Source organism: Leopardus geoffroyi, chromosome E1 (genome assembly GCF_018350155.1).
Source record: "Leopardus geoffroyi isolate Oge1 chromosome E1, O.geoffroyi_Oge1_pat1.0, whole genome shotgun sequence".
NCBI lineage: Eukaryota > Metazoa > Chordata > Mammalia > Carnivora > Felidae > Leopardus > Leopardus geoffroyi.
The window spans coordinates 9,271,346-9,293,510 of record NC_059330.1 but is presented as its reverse complement, the minus strand read 5'-3'; the positions used below and the strand labels follow the sequence as shown (position 1 = coordinate 9,293,510).

The window sequence follows — 22,165 nt, the reverse complement described above, 5'->3', positions numbered from 1 at the left end:
TTGGCCATGATGAATAACACTGCTGTAAATAGTTGTGTACAAGTGTTTGTGTAGATATACATTTACCTTTCTTTAGAAATGAGTGCAATAGTTAGGTCATATGGTAACTACCTGGTTAATTTTTTTTCATAGTCTCTACACCCAACGTGGGACTCGAACTCATGACCCTGACATCAAGAGTTGCATGCTCTTCCAACTGAGCCAGCCAGGCGCCCTTAGTGTTTAATTTTTTGAGGAACAGCTAGACTGGTTTCCAAAGTGGCTGTTTGATTTTATGATTCATCAGCAATGTATGAGCATCCCAATTTCTCCATAGGCTCACCAACACTTGTCATTATCTGTCTTTTATTTATAGCCATCCCAGCAGTGTGAAGGTATCTCATTGTTGTTTTTATTTGCATGTCCCCGATGGCTGATGATCTGAGAACTTTTTAAAAGCTGCATTTGCAATTAGGGTTTTCTGCCCAATTGTCATTGTCATCTGAAGTGCCTCTGAAGGACTTGAGGGTGTCCACTTTTCGGTTTTTCTCCAACAGCACAATAATGTCCTCTGCATTATGATTATGATTAACCACGCAGTCATTCAGAGCTTTCTTGCAGGAAAAAAAGGGGAAAAAAAGCCTTGAGCACAAGCTGTCTGCTAGGTCCTGAGGATACAGTAAAAAAAAAAAAAGGGGGGGGGTTGCCCCTTGTTGAGCTTGGTGCATAAGGCTGTGTCCCTGGATTCAAACCCCTGCTTTGTCACCTCCCAGCTATGTGGCCTTGGACAAGGTGCCTAATCTTGCTCAGCCTCAGTTTCCCAGTCTGTGAAATAAGGTGGCTCTGAGAGTTGCATGTAAAGCACGAGGCACAATGTCTGGCACATTGTGAGGTAGGCATTCGTTATTGTCAAAGGTGAAGGCAGACAAATAAACGTTAAAAATAATGGATAGTGAGTTATGATCAGAGAAGTACATAGTGTCATTGGAGCACCTAGAGGGGGCCTCCAACCCAGTTCAGGGTCTAGGAAAGGCTAGGAATGGATGTTTCAATGGAGAGACAACAGATGAGTAGGAGCTGGCTAGAACAAGGGCAGTGTGTGTGTGTGTGTGTGTGTGTGTGTGTGTGTGTGTGTTGGGGGGGAGGGTTGTTGCTGGCAGGGGCACCAGCCTGTGCAAGGCTTGGAGGCAACATAAGGGAGCATGGCATACTGGAGAGACTGAAATGGGTTCCAGTGTCTAGAACGGTGCTGTCCAATAGAATGCTCTGCAGTGATGGAGAAGTTCTGTATCTGTGCGGTCCAATATGGTAGCCACTAACCAACCACATGTGGCTACTGAGCATTTGAAACGTGGTTACTCTGACTGTAGAACAGAATGTTTAATTTCATTTTATTATCACTGATTTAAATTCAGAGAGTCAGATGGTGTCTACCGTGTGGGACAGCGCAGGCCTAGAGTGCAACGGGTAAGGCATGGTGGAGGTAAAGCAATGGAAAAGGGCATCTAGACTGCCCAGGGTTGCAGGGCATGGAGTTTGCATTTGATTCTAAGTCCCAAGGGAAGCCATCGTTTGGGGTGGCAGGTGGGGTTAAGTGGGGACTGGGGGTGATCTGGGTTTCATTTTCAAAAGATCCTTCCAGTTGCTGCGCGGAGAATGGATTATGAGGGTGAGGGGTGGAGTTGGAGTGAAGCAGGGAGACCCGTTTGTAGGTGCCTCCAGTCTCCCAGGGGAGAGATGATAGTGGTTTCGACCGGACAGAGATGGAGACAATTTGGTAGGTTTGGGGCAGGGATTGGGTGTCAGGGGGCTCGGGAGAGGAAGGTGTCCCAGGGCTACTTGGATGGCGACCGTGACTTCAAACCCCAGTGCGGAATCCGTACCCAGCTGGGGGCAGGGAGTTCTCATCTCTGCAGTGCCTGGAGGCCTCCCTGTCCCCCCCTGCTGGTAGGTGCTGGAAGCGTCTTTCGCTAAGGGGTGTGGAGCTGACAGGGCCCCCTGCTAGGGGGGCAGGAGGAAAGCCCGAGAGAGGTGGGAAAATCCCCTCAAATTCCTGGTTGGTCGGGTGGCATGCGTTCCCAGAGTCGTGCGCTGGGCTGAGTCTGTCCTCTCCCTGGGGTCCGTCCACATTAGCTCCGTCTGCCCTGGGACGGGTCAATCAGTTCCCAGCCTGAGAAGGCATGTGGTGGGGAAGGGGAGGAGGCAGAGGTCGGCACAGCGGGGCAAGGACCCCCCACTCCGTGCCAGCTCCCACCTGCGGCAAGGCCCCAGCACCCGAGGGTTGCCTCTGCTTGCCACCCTCCCCGCCCCCCCCCCCCCCCACCTGGGCCATCCCCGGCTAGACACAGTGGGGGTGGGGAGGCGGGGCGTGTCTCCCCGAGAGCAGGGTGTGGCCAGTGGTCCAGCCGGTCACTCGCGGATGGCCAGCCCGTCCTGACCCGGGAGACTTAACCCCACTCCCCACCATGCCTGCGGGCCGGGTGGGCTGAGGGTGCGCAACACCCCGAGACCGCAGCCCCTGGCGGAGCTCAGAGCAGGCTTGGGGAGGTTCTGCGGCTCCCGGCTGTCAACGCCCGCCGCCCTCCCTGCCTCACTTCCTCCCGCAGCCCCCGCCGCCCCGGAGGCACGGGATCCCGGCGGGTCCGCAGCCCCGGCCGCCGCGCCCTGGCCTCGGCCCGCGGGGTAAGTCGGTGGGCGATCGGGGCACACTGGGGAGGGGGGAAGGTGCCTCGAACCTGACAGCGACCGATCGGGGCGGGGAAGCCGCAGTGGGGGGTGGGGGGAGGCTGCCTGCTTCTCCAGCCCGAGTGAGGGTCTTCAAGGGGCTCCCGCCTCTACCTGGACTGCCAGACCCCTTCCTCCCTGCCTGGGGCGGGTAAGGGCTGCAGTACAGGCGGCAGGGGCCCGACAGGTAGCTGTTGCTGCTGAGGCTTGGGAACGGTGGGCTCGGGGGCAGCCGGGGAGGCAGATCGGGGATGGGGGGATGGTTAGGGACATAAGCCAGGCTAAACGGTGTGTGGCTTGGGAAGGACGCCCCAGAGTGGCTGTCCATCTTTCTAGATAGATGGTGGGTCATGTTGAAGTAAAAAACCTAAAACAAACAAGTCTACATGTTGAGTCAGCTAGCCAGGTCCCCGCGTCTCTTGCTTCTGTGGGAAAATGCCCTCCAACCCCAGGTCCCTGAGGGCTGTGGGAGCCTGAAGCTGGACGGGGCCCAGCCCAAGCCCTGTCACCATCCAGCCTCTCATCTTCTCGCCCTTGTTTCTGCTCCCTGTCCCCTTCTCCCACCCTGCTGTCTCCCCACCCATTGCTGACTCCGTCTTCCTTCTTTCTGCTTCTACCCGCTAGGGGGCTCCGGGGCCTTCCCCCTGCCCCCAACTGGGGCCCCACCCCTTGCCATGTGATGGAGGCTGTGGTTTCCATTCTCCCACGAAGAGGTGTCAGGGCCCAGAGCCCCACTTAGGGCCCGAGAGGTGGGACTGTCAGAGGGAGTTTGGGCAGCCAGCCAGGGGGCTCCCTCCCCACTCTGTAGCCCCCAGAGACCCTAAAGCACAGAGAGGTGGCATTCAATGCCCTCAGAGATGAGTCAGACTGAAAACACAGATGGGCCCTGAAAGATTTGGAGAACTGAAGAAGGACATCATGGTAGCGTGCTGTGGTTTTAGACCAGGCCCTGCCAACAGCTGACGACCTTGGGGAAGTCACTTCCCCTTTCTGAGCCTTAGTTGTCCTGGTAGCAAAACGACAGGTCTGAGAGACCAGCGGTTTTCCAACCGCCTCCCCCAGAATGCTCCCGTCCTGTGGCAAGAGGTTCGATGACCCGCCTCTGGTGCCCACGGCCGCACTCTTATCTGTTGAGAAGATTGGCCACTGGGCAAGATGTTATGTAGAGAAATGCTGTGTTTGTGCTGTGACCCCAAACGTTTGTTTCCCCGGACCAGGGGCTGTGGCCTCTCAGATATCAGAGGGAGGGAAAGTCAGGGACAGTCTCAACCCTTCCCGTGGGACTACGTCAGTAGGCAGACCCACTGGGTCCCTGTTCTTCCCCATTCCATCCTCACACCGGAAACCTCCCTCCCTCTCCTCGCCCTGGCCTTCCTCCCCCTCCCGACGGTCTGACTCGGTGGGTGGGTCTACTTGTACTCAGCTTCTATCGAAACTTCTCTCTCTCTTTTTTTATGTTTATTCTTTTTTTTTTTTTTTTTTTTTTGAGAGAGAGAGAGAGAGAGAGAGAGAAAGAAAGCAAGCACGAGTTGGGAAGGGACAGAGAGAGAGGGAGACAGAGAATCCCAAGCAGGTTCCACACTGTCAGCACAGAACCCGATGTGGGGCTCGAACTCACGAACTGTGAGACCATGACCTGAATTGAAATCAAGAGTCGGATGCTTAACTCACTGAGCCACCCAAGTGCCCCCTAAACTTCTCTTTTTGCAGGCCCCAGCCAGACCTCTTACCGCAACTCAGGACTGGGAAGAAGGAGGGAAGGAGGAGCCTCTGACAACTCGGTCTCCACTGAGGTTTGAGCCAGACAGAGCAGCCTTCTCCCCTTAGGATGGCCTCGCCCTCCAGCTCTCCCACTTTCAGGCTCCAGACATCAGACGGAGGCCAAGAAGATGGCTCTGAGGCGGACAAAGGAAAGCTGGGCCTTGGGGACGGGCCGCCCCCCATGGAGTCACCATTCCAGGGCGAAGACCGGAACTGCCCCCCTCAGATCAAAGTGAACCTCAACTACCGCAAAGGAACAGGTGTCAGGTGAGGCAGCAAATGGGAGTGGGGCCCAGGGGAGCACCCTGAGTCAGACTTGATGGCGAGGGGTGGAGGGAGGTCCTCAGTCTGGCTGTGATGGCTCCTGGGCCTGACAGGCATAACCCTGCTCTGCTCTCCGGGGTTGATCCCTCTGGAACCTTCCTCATTCCTGGCTTTCTGCCTTCTGAGGTCCTGTTCTTCTTCACAGGGACATGCTCTTCCGTCTGGAAGTACTCAACAGACCCTTGCAACCCCTTGTGTGTGCCCTGACCCTTGTGCGTCACAGTCCCTGCGGGGATGCTAGCGTGATCCACACTCCGGTCCGAGTTGAGAGTCAGGGACATCTGGCAGTGTCCTGGGTGCTCCTGGGTTCTGCTCTTCTGCTCGAGGGCTGGACCTGTTGCCCAGGGGACTCTGGGGGGGGCTTCTGCTAGGAGTCTGCTTCACTTTGAGCCTCCTGTGATCAGTACCAGTTCAGACAGTGCGAGCCCACTTTTGCCGGGGGTATGACTTCCCAGCTTTTGGGTGCGTGGGGGGCTCGCCTGGCATCCCCCCTCAGCGTGAGGTCTGATGTGCGAGGCTGGAGAATCCTCGTGGGCCAGGCGGGACTCTGCCAGGAAAGCCCCTTCCTCTCTCCTCGTGTCTGAGACGTGGCACCAGTCTTGGCTCCCAGCCCAGCGCCCCTGTGTCGTTTGTGTCGGAAGGCCTCGGTCAGATTCAGAGCCGGGCAGGGGAGGCTGCGGGTGAGGCTTCTGGGAGCTGAGTAGTCCCCCTGGCAGGCAGAATAGGTCCCTCGATGCCCCTCAGTGCCTCAGTCTGTGCTCTTATTGGGTTTCCCTGCCCCAAGATTGTGATGCCACCCGGTGACGGGAAGTATTTTGTCCAAATGGCCCCTTCCTCCGGCCAGACTGCCCATAGGGCTCCCCAGTCAGCCACAGAGTCCTCTCGGGCATGTCGCGGCCACGTGGTCTGCTAGGCAGATGATGGTATGTCTGGCCAGGCCAGGCAGACGCGCGACTAACTGGTGTGGGGGAGGCAGGGCCTGGCTCTATCAGTCACACAGCCACAGCTTAACACATGACTGAGCCCAACAGTCCCCTGCTCATTAGAGAGTCACTAACCCTTCCTTGGTGAGGCTGGGACCTGAGGGTCCCCAGAGCTTCCAATGGTCTCCCACCTCTTTTTGTCCCTTTATATCCACTGGTGACGGTTCCAGAAGCCCCAGGGGCAGGCTGGCCTCTGTAAATAGCGTCAGGCCCAGGAGGGGAACCCCACACTCCTTCCCCTCCCTCCCCTGTCACCAGAAACTGCTAGATGCTGAGGGGCTACCAGACCTCTTCTGGGGCCTTTCCCAGAAGTGTGGTTTCTCAGTAAAACTCTGGTGAACATCTGATAGGTTTCAGCACTAGGCCCCTATGTCTCTGAGAAACTTCTGTCTGCCCAGCCTAGAATTTTTCTGGGGGTTAGGAGTCAGGGTCTGGAGTTAGACGACTTCCCCCAGGTGAGCCCCAGTCCTGCGCATGTGGCTTTGGGCGAGTTACTTTACCTCTTTGGAGGTAATGGAGAAAATAGAGATTGCTGATCCCAAGGGCTGAAGTGAGGGTTAAAGGTGCAACCACACCGTTATCAGTCTTGAGATGGTTTCTGAGAGGATCGGGGGGTTCTCTTATTTATTTATTTAACTTTTTTGGGGTTTATTTATTTATTTTGAGAGAGAGAAAGTGTGTGAGCAGGGGAGGGGCAGAGAGAGAGGGAGAGAGAGAGAATCCAAGCAAGCTCTGCCGCAGAGCCTGACTCGAACTCACCAACCTGTGAAATCATGACCTGAACCGTGAAATCAGGTGTTGACACTTAACCGACTGAGCCTCCCAGGCGCCTCTAGAGCTGGTTTCTGAGAGGATGAGGCATTTTCTTGATTCCTTTGTCTAGGCCAGCAGGGCATACAGCCCCTAACAGTCTGTGGGTACCTCCTGTGGTCCCATCCCCACCTGGACTCCCGCTCAAGAGCATGATAGGTTCCTGTGCTGAAATCCTCTCTGGGATAACGAGCCTGTTGTAAGACCATCGAGCCACCTGGCAAATGATAAGCGCCTGATGCAGAAAAAAATCTGGAGTCGTGGGGATGCTGGGGACTAGTGCCCTGGACAGGCCCTCTTCCACCTGCTAGGACTCTGGGCACTTGGGGTCTCCTTGGTCTGCGCTGGGCAGAGGCCCTCAGAAAGGCTCCCAGAGGGCTCTCGGGCCTGCAGGGTGCCCAGTGCTCACAGGATGCCCTGGAAGGACTCCTTGGGATGGGGGGCATTCGGGGTGGGGGGAAGCATGGTTCTTCCACAGCATCAGACACAAGTCACGTCCCCACAGCCAGCCAGACGCAAACCGCTTTGACCGTGACCGGCTCTTCAGCGTGGTGGCCCGGGGTGTCCCCGAGGATCTGGCTGGGTTAGCAGAGTACCTGTCCCGGACCAGCAAGTACCTCACCGACTCAGAGTACACAGGTAGGCCTGCCCTGTGCTGAGACTCTGCTGACTGGGTGGCCTTGACCGTGGTCAGGAGCCAAGGGGTGACTGTTCTTAGCAGCCCTCCTGCCTAAATGGCTGCAGGGAGGCCCTGCCGACAGAGCTGAGGGCAGCTCATTGAGGTCACGGCCGTGCCCCCCGCTCCCTCCCCTCCCCCTGGCTCCTGGCCAACTTCTGCCCACTTCAGTGGCCAAATGGATACTCACCGGTTCATAGTGCATCTGTTGTCTTTTTTCTTTTCTTTCCTTTTTTCTTTTCTTTTCTTCTTTCTTCTTTTCTTTTCCTTTCATCTTAAAATAACAGTGTCATTATTTTTGCCCCAAATCTAAGCATCTTTATGGTTTGGCCTGATTCGAAAATCAGCCCCAATGTCAGAAAAGTAACATTTGTGCATTCTAGAAGATTCTGACCATAATGAAATGTATAAGGTGAGGTTAAAAACGTTACGACATCCTGGATCCCTGTTCATGATTTGGGATATATCTTTTCAAACCATTTAAATCTATTAGGTATATATTTACATAAGGGGTTGGGCCATATATACCCATTTGTGACAACTTACACTTGAGTGCATAGACATCTAACTCGGTCACTTTAACAGCTGCAAGGCTTTTCTGTTGTGTACACTTACCAGGATTTAGTTAACTATTCCTCAATGGTGGCCATTTAGGTTGGTTGTCGTATTTGACCTCAACGTACTGGGTGCCAGGCCCTCTGTGTGCCAAGAATTTTGTATGTGATTCCATTTGACCCTTATAACAGCCCTGGAACATTCCCATTTTACAGTCAGGAAAACCGAGGTCAAGAGAGGCCAAGTGACTTGCCGAAGGAGAGAGCTATCAAATGACGGAGCCGTTTAACGAATATTGCCCCGGGTGTTCTGTAGACAACGTTGCGCATAGGACAAATTACGTCCTAGAAACCTATTTTCTAGGGCGGAAATTGTAGCCATACCTGTTGGTAGTTTAATAGTTGTTGGTTGGAGCCTTAATACCCTATCGCATGGCTGTGTTTCCACCGGTCGTGTGTGACAATCTTTTTTTATCCTCCCAAGGGGTGCTTTGGAGCTGGTGGGCAGCCCGGCCACTCCAGGTCTGAGCACCCTGGTGCCCCTTCCCCTCCCCTTCTCCCACAGAGGGCTCCACGGGTAAGACGTGCCTGATGAAGGCCGTGTTGAACCTTCGGGATGGGGCCAACGCCTGCATCCTGCCGTTGCTGCAGATCGACCAGGACTCTGGCAATCCCCAGCCCCTGGTCAATGCCCAGTGCACGGATGAGTACTACCGAGGCCACAGTGCCCTGCATATTGCCATCGAGAAGAGGAGCCTGCAGTGTGTGAAGCTCTTGGTGGAGAATGGGGCCAATGTGCATGCCCGGGCCTGTGGCCACTTCTTCCAGAAGAAGAGCCAAGGGACTTGCTTCTACTTCGGTGAGGAGCCTTTCTTGGGTAAACTGAGGTGCAGAGGGGACGAGGTCGCACGGTAAATGTGTGGCAGAGCTGACCCTTAAACTCAGATCTGTCTGACCCCCAAGGTCTCGTGCTTCTAGTCACTGGGCTGCCTGCGAAAGCAGTTTGTCTTAGGAGATGTTTTAGGCCTTGTCTGGCCAAGGAAGCTCGTCACACATCCGCTTCCAGACCAGGACAGGGGAATGGGCTGGCGGAACCGGTGTGGGGGAAAGTCTAAAGGGGTGTCAATGCCAGGTGGCAGTGGGGCTGGGCTCTGGTGAAGAAAAGAGAAGGAGGCAAGGAGATGGGAACCTTGGTTGGCTGACCTCTGTTCTGAGCCTTTAGATGGTAAAAAGCTTCGGTCACCTCTCCCTGGGGTCAAGAGCTGGACAGAAATGACTTTACCAGGGCTCATAGGAAAAGGCACAGCCGCCCTAAATGGGGCTTGTGACCGTCTTCCCTCTCAGCACAGGCCCGGGCGGACCTGGGGTCCCGAGGCCTGACTCTCTTAAAGGGGGCCCGGTGTTCTGTCCTGGGAATGTGAGGCATAGTCAGGTGGAAGCTGGGAGGCCTGAGGCTCAAGCTGTCCCTCTTGACCCCCAGGCGAGCTGCCCCTCTCTCTGGCCGCGTGCACCAAGCAGTGGGATGTGGTGACCTACCTCCTGGAGAACCGGCATCAGCCTGCCAGCCTGCAGGCGGCCGACTCACTGGGCAACACTGCCCTGCACGCCTTGGTGATGATCGCAGATAACTCGGCCGAGAACAGTGCGCTGGTGATCCGCATGTACGATGGGCTTCTCCGAGCCGGCGCCCGCCTCTGCCCCACAGTGCAGCTCGAAGACATCCCCAACCTGCAGGGCCTCACGCCCCTGAAGCTGGCCGCCAAGGAGGGCAAAATCGAGGTGAGTGCCTGGCCCCCACCTTTCCAGGAAGCAACAGGACCCCCTTTGATTTTTCTGCAGAAAGAACCTGGGGCAACATTCTAGATCATTGGTCTCTCTGCTTTTTTTTTTTTTTAAGTTTATTTATTTTGAAAGAGAGAGAGAGAGAGAGAGAGAGAGAGAGAGAGAGAGAGAATCTTAAGCAGTCTCCATGCTCAGCATGGAGCCCAACTTGGAGCTGATTCCATGACCCTGGGATCATGACCTGAGCTGAATTCAAGAGTCGGTTGCTCAACCAACTGAGCCACTTAAGCACCGCCCCCCCGTTTTTTTTTTTTTCAACGTTTATTTATTTTTGGGACAGAGAGAGAGCATGAACAGGGGAGGGGCAGAGAGAGAGGGAGACACAGAATCGGAAACAGGCTCCAGGCTCTGAGCCATCAGCCCAGAGCCCGACGCGGGGCTCGAACTCACGGACCGCGAGATCGTGACCTGGCTGAAGTCGGACGCTCAACCGACTGCGCCACCCAGGCGCCCCCCCCCCCATTTTTTTAAAGTAATCTTTACACCCAAGTTGGGGCTTGAACTCACAATCCCGAGATCACGAGTCACATGCTCCACTGACTGAGCCAGCCAGGCACCCCAAAACAAACTGCTTCTTAAACTGTTCGAGTTAGGGATGCTTTCTAGTCTGGTGGAAGCTCTGAGCTCTGACCACAGAAGGGTACACATCTGTGTAGCCGGGAACCTCTGGTCTCGAGGGGCCTCAAGGACCTCTGGGCTGGGGTCCCTCTGCCATGTAGGGACTCCAAGGAAGAGACCTCAGGGCAGAAGTGGGGAAGGAAGAGCCAGGTTCACTGGCAGGTCTGAACATATGTGAGCAGATGAGAATATTTACACTGTGGCTGAGCATGTGAGGATGTGTGAGAAGAGTTTATACACACAAGGATCTGTGTGTACGGGCTGTGTGTGTGTATCTGTTTGTTTTTTGTTTTTTGTTTTTTTTTGATTAAAAATTTTTTTTTAATTTTTTTTAGCATTTATTTATTTTTGAGAGATAGAGCAAGATAGAGCACAACCTGGGGAGGGGCAGAGAGAGAGGGGGACACAGAATCTGAAGCAGGCTCCAGGCTCTGAGCTGTCAGCACAGAGCCCGATGCAGGGCTCGAACCCACAGACCGTGAGATCATGATCTGAGCTGAAGTCAGATGCTTAACTGAATGAGTCACCCAAGTGTTCCTAAAAATTTTTTCTTAGTGTTTATTTATTTTTGAGAGAAAGAGAGAGAGAGACAGAGCATGAGCTGGGGAGGGGCAGAAAGAGAGGGAGACATAAAATCCAAAGCAGGCTCCAGGCTCCAAACTGTCAGCACAGAACCTGATGCCAGGCTTGAACCCACAAACTTCAAGACTATGACCTAAGCCGTAGTCAGCCACTTAACTGACTGAGCCACTCAGGCTCCCCTAAGTTTATTTATTTTGAGAGAGAGAGTGCACAAGCGGAGTAGGGACAGAGAGAGAGGGGAGAGAGAGAATCCCAAGCAGGCTATACACTGTCAATGCAGAGCCCAATGCAGGGCTCGAACTCACGAACCATGAGATCATGACATGACCTGAGCAGAAACCAAGAGCCGGAAGTTTACCCGACTGAGCCACTCAGGCACCCCTGCGGGTGTCTGCTTGTAGCTTTGCAGATGGTGGGCAGGTCTGCAGGGTACTGACTAGCTCCCAGCCTCCTGGTCAGTGCTGGGAGGTGGCCACACAGGCCAAGATCACGTGCCTCACCCTGCAGATTTTCAGACACATCCTGCAGCGGGAGTTCTCAGGGCCGTGCCAGCCACTTTCCCGGAAGTTTACCGAGTGGTGCTATGGGCCTGTCCGGGTGTCGCTGTATGACCTGGCCTCTGTGGACAGCTGGGAGGAGAACTCAGTGCTGGAGATCATCGCCTTTCATTGCAGAAGCCCGGTGAGCCCACTGGGGCCCGGGGAGGGGTGCAAAGGGGGCCTGGCAGAGCTCCATACTTCAGGGCTGCCTCCTGGACGTGCCCTGTGACTGTGCCGGTGGGGATGTGGCTGCATGCCCCGACCCCAGCCTCTGGGCCCATGCTCATTCCACACACCGGTCCCACGCCCATGGGGAGCCTGCGGGGGTCCCGGTGGCCACCTGCTCTGGACTGGAGGATGAGGCGCTCTGCCAGCCCATAGCCATGAGGGTGGGGTAGAGGCCGGTGGGGCGGGGTCATTTGGGGCTCCCCCCCCTCCCATTTCCCTCAGCCCTCGTGTTGAGCCGGACATGAGCGGACCCCTGTATGTACCAGCTCTCACACTCCCACCCCAGCACCGACACCGGATGGTGGTTTTGGAGCCGCTGAACAAACTGCTACAGGCGAAATGGGATCTGCTAATCCCCAGATTCTTCTTCAACTTCCTGTGTTACTTGATGTACATGTTCCTCTTCACTGCTGTTGCCTACCACCAGCCCGCCCTGGAGAAGGTGCAGCAGGTGGGGGGGGGGGGAGGGGATGGGGCGCATGCTGGGGGAGGGAGGCCTCCTGGGACCAGCCTCGGAAGAAGATAGGGCAGGGATTGCCAACCCCCACCCGCACCTGATAACACTGTGACGCACCCGAGCTCTCGCGCAGCTAGTGGGTAGCAAAGCCAGCACCGCAGAGATGATAACCACGCTGCTAATACGGGCTGGGTGCTCACCATAGGTGACAAAGTATTTCCAGGGAGTGACATGTGTTAGCTTATTTAATTAATGCTTAGAGCAGCCCTCTGAGAACGATGAACTGTTAGCATCCCCGGTTTACAGTTGACGGGAGGGACGCACAGACAGGTTAAGTGACTTATCCAGGCTCACGCAGGCTGTCAGTGGGGGAGATGGGATCTGAACCCACCGTCATAACCACTATACAGCGTGCCTCTACAACAGGCTAGAATCTGGGGGGGGGGGGCGGGGCCTGCCCGGGAGCCCACGTTCCCTGTGCTGCTCTGCGTGGCCTCTCCAACAGCTCATGCTCAGAATGGGCCCTGGGCGAGGAGCGTCACTGTTGGGAGGGGACTCGGGTCCCAGGTCCTACCAGAGTGTCTCTTTCGCAGGCCTTCCTCTCCCTGAAAGTGACGACTGGAGGCTCCATGCTGCTGCTGGGCCACATCCTGATCCTGCTTGGGGGGGTCTACCTCCTCGTGGGCCAGGTGAGGGCTCCTCCCATCCCCCCTCCGCACCCCATGACCCCAGCACTCCGTGTGGCTCCCAGAAACAAACTAGAATCCCCCTAGGGGGAGTCTTAGACTGAGTTAACCACAATCCCTTCATTTCCGGGGAACTGTCCCATCGCTACCAGCCTCGGGGCAGCTGAGGGCCTTGGGTTCTGGGGCCAGTATCTCCCTGCTGTGCTTTCTGGGGTTTCTGAGAGGCAGCAAATGACTCCCATGATTCCTTGCCACGCCGGCTCTGCTCCCTGGAAAGTGGAGCAGGAAGCCCCCCACCCGCAGGTCCCTCGGCCGGGCTGGGACATTCCTCCTGGGGGTGGGGGGGAGCACAGACAGGCTGCAGCAGGTGTGCTCAGCCCGACTCCCCCGGCGGCTCCTTTTCAGGTGAAAGTGCAGGAGACAGGCTGGACACTGGGCCATGGAGCCTGTCTCCGAGTGGGTGGGACCTTGGTACCAGATCCAGGTTGGCTGGAGTACAGGAGGGTCCCCGTGGGGCCAGGGTGGGGAGAGGCAAAGGAGCTCTTCCCCTAGGCCTGAGTAGTGAGTGAGTTCTTCGCCTGGGTCCACAGGGAGCGAGGAGGCGCCTGGCGTTGTCCGGGTGTCTGTGGGTGGCCGCACTTTTTGGAAACAGGCTTCACAGCTTTCTCAGCTAGCATGAGCCCCCCCGTCCCCACCCCGCAAAAGTCCAAGATGCTGTTTGAGCCTGTGAGGTGGTCCCGGCCGGACTTCCACAAAGCCAGGCCGGCAGGCAGGGGACGCAGTGGGGAGCCCAGCAGGGCTGCTCTGTGGCCTGGACAGCAAATTTCCGCCCCACCCCCTGCTCCTCTCCTTCCCCCCTCCTCCCCCCACCCCCACCTCCTCCCCCCACAGCTGTGGTACTTCTGGAGACGCCGTCTGTTCATCTGGATCTCGTTCCTGGACAGCTACTTTGAAATCCTCTTGTACGTGGGGCCTCGCTCCCTTCCCCTGTCTCAGCCCCGGGGAGCGGGGAGCGGCTGGTGTGGCAGCAGGCGCCAGGCCGGCTGGAGAGGCGAGGACAGGAGCCGGGGAGCGCCAGGGGCCTGGACCAAAGTGCAGGCTGTCTGGCCTGGGGGCTCCCTGTGCTCGTCATAGTTACGTGCCCTGAGCGCTACGTGCCAGCGGAGCCTGAACTCTTTACATGTTGTGGCTCACTGAATCTGCACAAATGCCCCATGAGTCAGGTGCTGTTCCTAGTACCCCCGTTTTACAGGGGAGGGACCTGAGGCCCACAGGGATTAAATGAGCCCTGATTGGGTCCAGTCCCAGGCAGATGGAGGACTTCTCATCCATCTAGATGGATGGATGGTGGGAGAGGCAGGGGTGGTCGGTGCCGGCCAGTGGGGGCAAGTGGGGGCGGAGGGAGCTCGCCAGGTGGCCTGCAAGCTGACCCGAACTCTGTTCCCACGCAGCCTGATTCAGGCCCTGCTCACGGTGGTGTCCCAGGTGCTGCGTTTCCTGGCCGTCGAGTGGTACCTGCCCCTGCTGGTGTCCTCGCTGGTGCTGGGCTGGCTGAACCTGCTTTACTATACACGTGGCTTGCAACACACGGGCATCTACAGTGTCATGATCCAGAAGGTGAGAGACGGGGCACGGTGACCAGGCAAAGCTGGACACCGTGCTGACAGGACCCTCTTGGCCTCAGCAGGCAGGCGCCCTCCTCCTGGGCAGAGGAGAACACGAGCATGTCTGCCTGTGCATCACAAACCCAAGTTCAAGCACGAGCACGAGTACCAGCGTGCACACACCTGCCCTCAGCGGTCCGCGCTCTGCATGGGTTTGAGCAAACACAAGGATATCTGTGTGTTTGCTAGTGCATCCTTGCACACCGAAGGAGCAGAGACGATGCACATAAGCTCATCTATGTGCCTGTGTCCTGGGACACCTGGGCATATGGATGTGTCTGCGTTCATTTATTTATTCAGCAAAAGTTGGGGTGTGGGCCAGGTCCTGTTCTAAGTGTTGGAATATGCTCCTTTGTTTGCTAACAAAACAGACAAGTCCTCAACTCTCCTACATCTGACATTCTGGTAAGGGAAATGGAAACACTAAAAGAAATAAATGAGAACATTACAGGTTGCTGAATGCTATGGAGGAAATACATAGGCCGATGCCTTGGGGAATGACTGGGGCAGCGGGTGCTTTAGATGGGATGGTCTGGGAGACCTCTCTGAAGAGGTGATGGAGGAGACCAGAAAAATGACTTAGCCAGCGCAGACTCAGAGAAGCAGCATCGGAGGCAAAGGCCAGGAGCCAGAACAAGCTTGGAGCACTTGGGACAGAGCAAGGAGGCTGGGGAGAGTGAGTGGAGGGAGGAAGTTGGGGATTCGTTGTCCACGGGGAGGGGTCTGGAAGCCCCAGAGGTTTAAAAAAATGTTTTTAATTGTGGCAAAATATACAAAATGTACTATCTTAATAATTTATTTTTATTTTTGAGAGTGCACATGCATGAGCACAAGTGGGGGAGGGGCAGAGAAGAGGGAGAGAGAGAATCTCAAGGAGTTCCCACACTCAGCACGGACCCCGATGCTGGGCTCGATCTCACCAACCACGAGATCATGACCTGAGCCAAAACCAAGAGTCGGAGGCTTAAGCGACTGAGCCACCCAGCCTCCCCCATCTTAATCATTTTTAAGTGTACTGTTTAGTGATATTAAATGCCCTCATAATATTATCCTACCTTTAGGGGACAGTATTAAGTATCATCCATCTACAGAACTTTTTCATCTTCCCCAGCTGAAACTCTGTCCCCCTATTCAACATGAACTCCCCACTCCCCTCCCTGAGCCCCTAGCAACATCATTCTTTTTTTCTTTTTTTTAATGCTTATTCATTTTTTGACAGACAGAGAGAGAGAGAGAGAGTCAGAGCATGATTGGGGGAGGGGCAGAGAGAGAAGGAGACAGAATCCAAAGCAGGCTCCAGGCTCCAAGCTGTCAGCACAGAGCCCGCCGTGGGGCTCGAACCCATGAACTGTGAGATCACGACCTGAGACAAAGTCGGATGCTTAACCAACCAAGCCACCCAGGCGCCCCAACACCATTCTTCCTTCTGTCCCTATGAATTTGACTCCTCTAGGTAGCTCATAGAAGTGCGATCCTACGGTTTGTGTCCTCTTAGGACTGGCTAGGCTCAGTCAGCACAGTGTCCTCCCGGTTCATCCATGTTGCAGTGCGTCTCAGAATCTCATTCCTTTTTAAGACGGAGTAACATTTCACCGTGTGTATATACCCCATTTTGTTTATCCCTTTACGCATCAATGGATGCTTGCGTTGGTTATTGTGAGTAACACTGCTGTGAACAGGGGTGTGCAAGTACCTGTTTGGGTCTCTGCTTTCAGTTCTTTTGGGTCTATTGCCCAGACGTGGAATTTCTGGATCATAGGGTAATTCTGTGCTTCATGTTTTCACCCTGGATGGTTGTAAGCAAGAAAGTGATGTTAAATTTTTTTTTTTCAACGTTTATTTATTTTTGGGACAGAGAGAGACAGAGCATGAACGGGGGAGGGGCAGAGAGAGAGGGAGACACAGAATCGGAAACAGGCTCCAGGCTCTGAGCCATCAGCCCAGAGCCCGATGCGGGGCTCGAACTCACGGACCGCGAGATCGTGACCTGGCTGAAGTCGGACGCTCAACCGACTGCGCCACCCAGGCGCCCCAAGAAAGTGATGTTAAAAGACCGGTCTGTTCAGTGTGGGATGCACAGTGTGTGTGTGTGTGTGCATGGTGTGTACAGGGGAACCCATGCTCAGGGCGGAGGCAGGGGTTGTAGGTCATGCCCGATGGGCCGGCCACCCACTCTGGCTCCTGGTATGTGTGTTCTAGGTCATCCTGCGGGACCTGCTCCGCTTCCTGCTGGTCTACTTAGTCTTCCTTTTCGGCTTCGCTGTAGGTAAGGACTCACCCCCCTCTGGCCCCTGCCTCTCCCTTGCCCGCTCTGTACACCCTCGAGGCTGCCCCCTGGTCTCCCGAGGCTGAGGATCCCCCTTTCTCCCTCCTGCAGCCCTGGTGAGCTTGAGCCGGGAAGCCCTGGACTCCGGGGTCCCTACGGGCCCCAATGTCACGGAGGCAGCACAGCCTGGGGTGGGACGGGAGGACGAGGGGGGCAGCGCGTCCCCCTACGGTGGCATCCTGGACGCCTCCTTGGAGCTCTTCAAGTTCACCATCGGCATGGGGGAGCTGGCCTTCCAAGACCAGCTGCGTTTCCGCGGCGTCGTGCTGTTGCTGCTGCTGGCATATGTGCTGCTCACCTACATCCTGCTGCTCAACATGCTCATCGCCCTCATGAGCGAGACCGTCAACAGTGTCGCCACTGACAGCTGGAGCATCTGGAAGCTGCAGGTACTGCGGGGCGATGGTGGGGGGCTCCCCTCCCTTTCCCCAAGTTCTGGGCCCGGTGAGGAGTGTGCAGGACCCAGCTGAGCTGGGCCCCCTGATCCATTCCTTCCTTCCTAGGGCTGTTGTGGGGACCGAATGGGCTCATAGGTCTAAAGCCCTGGGGACGGTGCCTGGCACGTAGTTGGTGCTGAAAGGGTTAACAGTTATCATTGTCAAGTATCTCTTGAGTGTCTACCGCGAGCTAAGCTTAGTTCTCAGTTCTTCGGGGCGAAACACACAGCAGAGAACAAGATCGCGTCCTTGCCCTCATGCAGTTCCCGTCCTGTGTTTATCAAACAGTCAATGGGGTTGCTTTAGTGGGTGAGGCAGGCGGGACGTGCAATCCTGGGATTGGGGAGCAGAGGGCCCTGTAGCTGGGGGCTGATACGACATCTGCCTTCCATGGAAGAAGCAATAGCTACTTCTTGACTGGAGGGTTGAGGGTGGGCAGTTGGTGCTCAGAAAGCCTTGCCCGGGGGCGCCTGGGTGGCGCAGTCGGTTAAGCGTCCGACTTCAGCCAGGTCACGATCTCGCAGTCCGTGAGTTCGAGCCCCGCATCGGGCTCTGGCTGATGGCTCAGAGCCTGGAGCCTGTTTCTGATTCTGTGTCTCCCTCTCTCTCTGCCCCTCCCCCATTCATGCTCTGTCTCTCTCTGTCCCAAAAATAAATAAACGTTGGAAAAAAAAAAAGAAAGCCTTGCCCGGAAGGCTGGACTCCCACCGATTCACTGCTGACCTTGAGCAAGCCCCCTATCTTCTCCGAGCCGTGCCCTCATGGGCAAAGTTCTGTGCCCCACCTAATTCACTTGTGTGCCGGCGGGCAGGCACACGTGTGGGTAGAGCAAATAAAATTCTGCACCTGCTGGTGTGGAATTCTGGAATCGGTGACGACGCAAGTAACCGTTGGGCACTCACCAAGTGCTGACTTCCCAACACCCGTCCACCTGCAAGCGGGGAAACTGAGATTCAGAGGGGTTGGGGGCCTCACATCACACAGGTAATCAGACACAGGAGCTGGATTCAAACCCACGTGCTTAGCAGACTTTGGGTTCTACAAAGTGCTGTGGAGTACCCTCCTGGCTACCGTCTGATGTGTCCTTTGTCCCCAGAAAGCCATCTCTGTCCTGGAGATGGAGAATGGCTACTGGTGGTGCAGAAGGAAGAAGCGGCGGGCAGGCGTGAAGCTGGCCGTTGGCACCAGGCCAGATGGCAGCCCTGATGAGCGCTGGTGCTTCCGGTGAGTGAGGGAGGCAGGGGAGGGTGGCCTGGGGGCCTTGCTGACCCAGTGATCCCTGGAGACTGCACACCACGGGTCGGCCTGACTCTCGTAAAAGCCAGGGGACAGCCACCAGGAGTCAGGTCTGGTGGGAAAGGCAGGGCCCAGGAGCACCAGGGGACTCCGCCCTGGACAGGCGAGGTCAGGGATGCCGGTCTGCCATCCCAGCCGGTCCTGTCCCTTCCCTCCCCTGACCTGCTCCTTCCGGCCTGAAATGGGGCAACACTCAGGAGGCCAAGAAGCCAGAGGGACCCTCAGGTTCCAGCACACTAGCCTTGCCCGGGCTGATCTCTGCCCTCCTAACTCCCCCAGCCCGACCACAGAGGCTACGACCCTTCCACAGAAAACAGTCTTCCGTGGGAGAGGGGAGGGTCTTGGGCATGTGGAGCGGCCACAAAAGGGCTCCAGAACCCAGGAACACAAAGACACACAGGATCTAAACTCTTCTCTGGGTATTCAGGGCAACCCAGGTGACTGTGAACGGCCTGAAGGGACAGATGCCCGTTTCCGCCAACGCAGACACGTGGCCCAGGGGGCAGCGGGGTGGTGGCCACCCGGACGGGGCCCGGGTGGGATGACGGGTGGCCCACTGTCCAGCGAGAAGGGAGGAGAAACCCCATTCTCCTGACCGTCCCCGTGTCTACCTGGGCCCCGCTCCCGGGGCAAAGCAAGCTGGACAGGTGGCCTCCCAGAGCCTCAGGGCTGCTCTGTTGTCCTCAGGGTGGAGGAAGTGAACTGGGCTGCGTGGGAACAGACGCTGCCAACGGTGTGTGAGGAGCCAGCAGGGCCTGGCGTCCCTGGTGAGTAGCCATGGACCAGAGCCCCTGCTCTGGAGAGAGAGATGTCCGTGTGTGTGTGTGTGTGTGTGTGTGCGCGCGCGCGTCTCTTGTCTGCTCGGCCACACAGCCACGGACAGTCTGGGGCAGGACCACCTCCATGGCCACTTCCCAGTCCCCCTTAAAACCCTTCCCTCCTTTTCTCTCCAGCCCCACCTCCTCACCGGCCTGTTTTCAGGGGGTCAACCGGGAGACACTCTGAGGACGTCTGCTTGCCCTCACCTCCCCGTGCCCTCCTCTTGGCCGGGTCCACTCAGCTGCACCCTTCCAGGCCTGGGCTGCGCCTGGGGGAACAAGTTAGAGAGCCCCCCCCCCCCACCTATCCCACAGCTCAGGGGGCATCTCTCTGAGCCCCCACTGGCTCTGCCCCGTCTACAGGGCCAGCCTTGCTGATCCCCGGCTTTGCCCCCCTACCCAAGCCCCCGGCCCCCACCCCTCTGAGGAGAAGCCACTTCCTAGGCCTTTCCCCCCAGTCACGGCCTGCGTCCTGTCCGTTCAAGTGTGTGGAGGCCCCTCCTGTCTCCACCCTGCTGCCTGCCACCAAGACTGGCCTTGGCTCCTTCCTCTCATCTGGAGACCCGTTTCGAGGATTAGCTGTCTCCACAGCATGCCCTTTCTGGAATCTTCAGTAGCTCCCACTTGGGTCTGCGGTTGGCTCTCCTCTTTCTCGTTCTCTTTCCAGCAGACTCCACTTGTCTGTGACTGTGGCGCGCGACCCCTCCCCACAACAGCGCCTGCGTCACCTCTGACCCCTGGGTAGGGACACTCCTCCAGCCTCTGGTTTCCCAGGCTCCTGCGGCCCTGACCGTGGCCCTCACAAACCGATAGATTTCCTACTTGCCCTCTTTGCGTGCCTCCCTTCCTCTGAGTCCTTGCCACCCTATCACCTCGAGGCCGAGACTCTGAAAGTCACCTTGCCCTTCATCTTGCCCCAAGCATCCCATACCCACTGCCTGCTGGGACTTCCAACTGGACATCCCCAACAGGGACGGCCTTGGGTTGGCCCTTCCGGGTAATGCGTGTGCCAGCCCTCCCTCTCCTCACCTGGGCAGGAGGCCTGGACACCTGCTCAGTGTCCCTCTCAGCCTGGTGCTGAGTATTATCAGGACCTCTCAGGCAGCCACTCACTCCTCTGCCCCCAGCCCTCGTGTCTTCAGCTTCTGCACCACTGCAAGGCTCCGTCTGCACCCTCTCCTTTAGGCAAGTCTTCCTGCTCCAGGCTTAGCCCCCAGTGCAGTCAAGAACTACACAAGGCCCGCCCGGTACGCCTCCCACCGTCTGGAAGGCCTCACCCCCCAGGGGGAAGACACATCGCTGAAGTCCAGCCCGTTTCCCACACCTCTGTCCCTCCATGTGACAGCCAGTCCCCCACACTGCCCCCTGTTCTCTCTGTCCAAGTGTCATTCCTGCCCCTTATGGGTGTCCAAATCTGCCTTACTTACAGGTTGCGTCTCTCTTCTCTCCCCTGAGCTCCCTGGACACCTACTTCTCACTTCCCTCCGGTTCTTCTTCCCGCCAGGTGTTCCAGATTCTAACACAAAAGGCTGTCACCTCCAGGGACTTTAAGCTCCTGGGAGGAAGTCCCTGACAGGCACAAAGCAGGGGTTCAGGAAATGCCCGCAGGAGGGGGTACATAGGGAGAAGGGTTGCTGGCGACTTTGGGATCACCTGCTGCACACAGAGCGTGTGGATGTGGTTTCATGGCTGTGGCCTCCTCCTGCTTCCCTGGCGCCTGCCTCCTGGGGACACAGCCCCAGGCCCAAGCCACAGGGCTCTTCATCCTTTTACAGGCACCGTGAAGAAGCCTGTCCTGGCCGTCCAACTGGAGGAGGACACCGCCTCAGAGGATGACCACCTGCCCCTCAAGCTCCTGGAGTCCTGCTGATGTCCTGCCCAGATGCGGGACAGAGCCAGGGAATCTCTCCAGCCCTACCTGCTGGCTCTGGGGCTCCAGGGAACTTCGCTGGCAAATATAAATAAATACTTTCTCATGACTAACTCTCCTGGAAGCATTATTTAAGCAGAGTTAATGGGCCCTTGGGCTGACTGACATCTGCATGTCTCTGTGAGCGTTTCTCTGTCTAGGACTGGGTTACCGTTGCCCTCAACCCAGGCACAGGAGACCCTCACCTGCTGGCCCCCAGTCTCGGGGCTGTCTTTTCCTGAGTGCCGTACCTGCTGTCGTGACAGATGTGTGGTGGGGGACGCCGGCAACACAGCCACCTTTTGTCCTTTCCCACAGCTTCCAGCCACATCCAAGATCTCTCTCAAAGCCTTTGAGCTCCTTGGTTTCCTTCAGGCTCTGGATTATTGGTTTCCCTCCCTGCTGGGCTACCCGCTCAGTTCCTACCCCTCCAAGCTGTTCTGCAAGGCCGCCAGAGGGGACTTCCTAAGAGGGAAGAGAAACATGTTACCCATGTGCTCTGAAGGCTTAAAAGGCTCCCCCAGTGCCCACAGGACACCCTAGCTGGCATCCTCAGTCCTCCAGGGTTTTGCCCAAGTATTTCCAGACACCCCTTCCCCTATACCCCTGCTGTCCTCCATGTTGTCCTTAGCACTTTTACTGTATTCTTCAGGTAGACTGATGGGCCTGTGTATTTGACCCCCCCCCCACCCCCCACTTGGCTCTTGCTGGAAGCCCCCCACCCCACCCAAATCCTTAAGACCAGCTCACAAGTTGTCTCGCCATAGCTTTCCCAATTTTCTCCAGTCCAAATGAATTCTCTTCCTTGGTGTCCTAAGTGTTTATAAAACGCGTATGAATTGAGAATTTTTTAAGTGGGGAAGACCTAAGGGTGTTCAAATGCGGAAAGGAAAGCATTTGCAGAGAGGGAGAGGTTTACATTGCTGGTGAGATCGGGAAACAGGCACAGGAG

At 56.6% G+C, this 22,165-nt stretch overlaps 1 protein-coding gene and 1 long non-coding RNA gene across 3 annotated transcripts; one reads left to right on the top strand and one right to left on the bottom strand.

The window, feature by feature from the left end:
• The first annotated feature begins 1,975 nt into the window (after positions 1-1,975).
• On the top strand, positions 1,976-21,287 carry TRPV2 (transient receptor potential cation channel subfamily V member 2). 2 transcript variants are annotated; one of them, XM_045487464.1, is made up of 16 exons: positions 1,976-2,010; positions 2,586-2,661; positions 4,414-4,731; positions 7,087-7,220; positions 8,377-8,670; positions 9,292-9,590; positions 11,361-11,534; positions 11,907-12,062; positions 12,671-12,766; positions 13,655-13,725; positions 14,215-14,380; positions 16,627-16,693; positions 16,805-17,142; positions 18,287-18,414; positions 19,174-19,253; positions 21,080-21,287. In XM_045487464.1, the coding sequence occupies exons 3-16, from the start codon at positions 4,532-4,534 to the stop codon at positions 21,172-21,174; spliced, it is 2,298 nt and encodes a 765-aa protein (XP_045343420.1). In that variant the 5' UTR covers positions 1,976-2,010; positions 2,586-2,661; positions 4,414-4,531; the 3' UTR covers positions 21,175-21,287. The 2 variants fall into 2 exon arrangements, with proteins under 2 accessions (XP_045343420.1, XP_045343421.1); XM_045487465.1 differs by lacking the exons at positions 1,976-2,010; positions 13,655-13,725; positions 19,174-19,253; positions 21,080-21,287 and having other exon boundaries at positions 2,153-2,661; positions 18,287-18,397.
• Positions 15,916-21,847, bottom strand: LOC123603062. The gene is made up of 2 exons (XR_006714714.1): positions 21,420-21,847; positions 15,916-16,213 (listed from the first exon to the last, which is right to left on the bottom strand). It is a non-coding gene; the product is annotated as an uncharacterized LOC123603062 (long non-coding RNA).
• Positions 21,848-22,165: the final 318 nt, after the last annotated feature.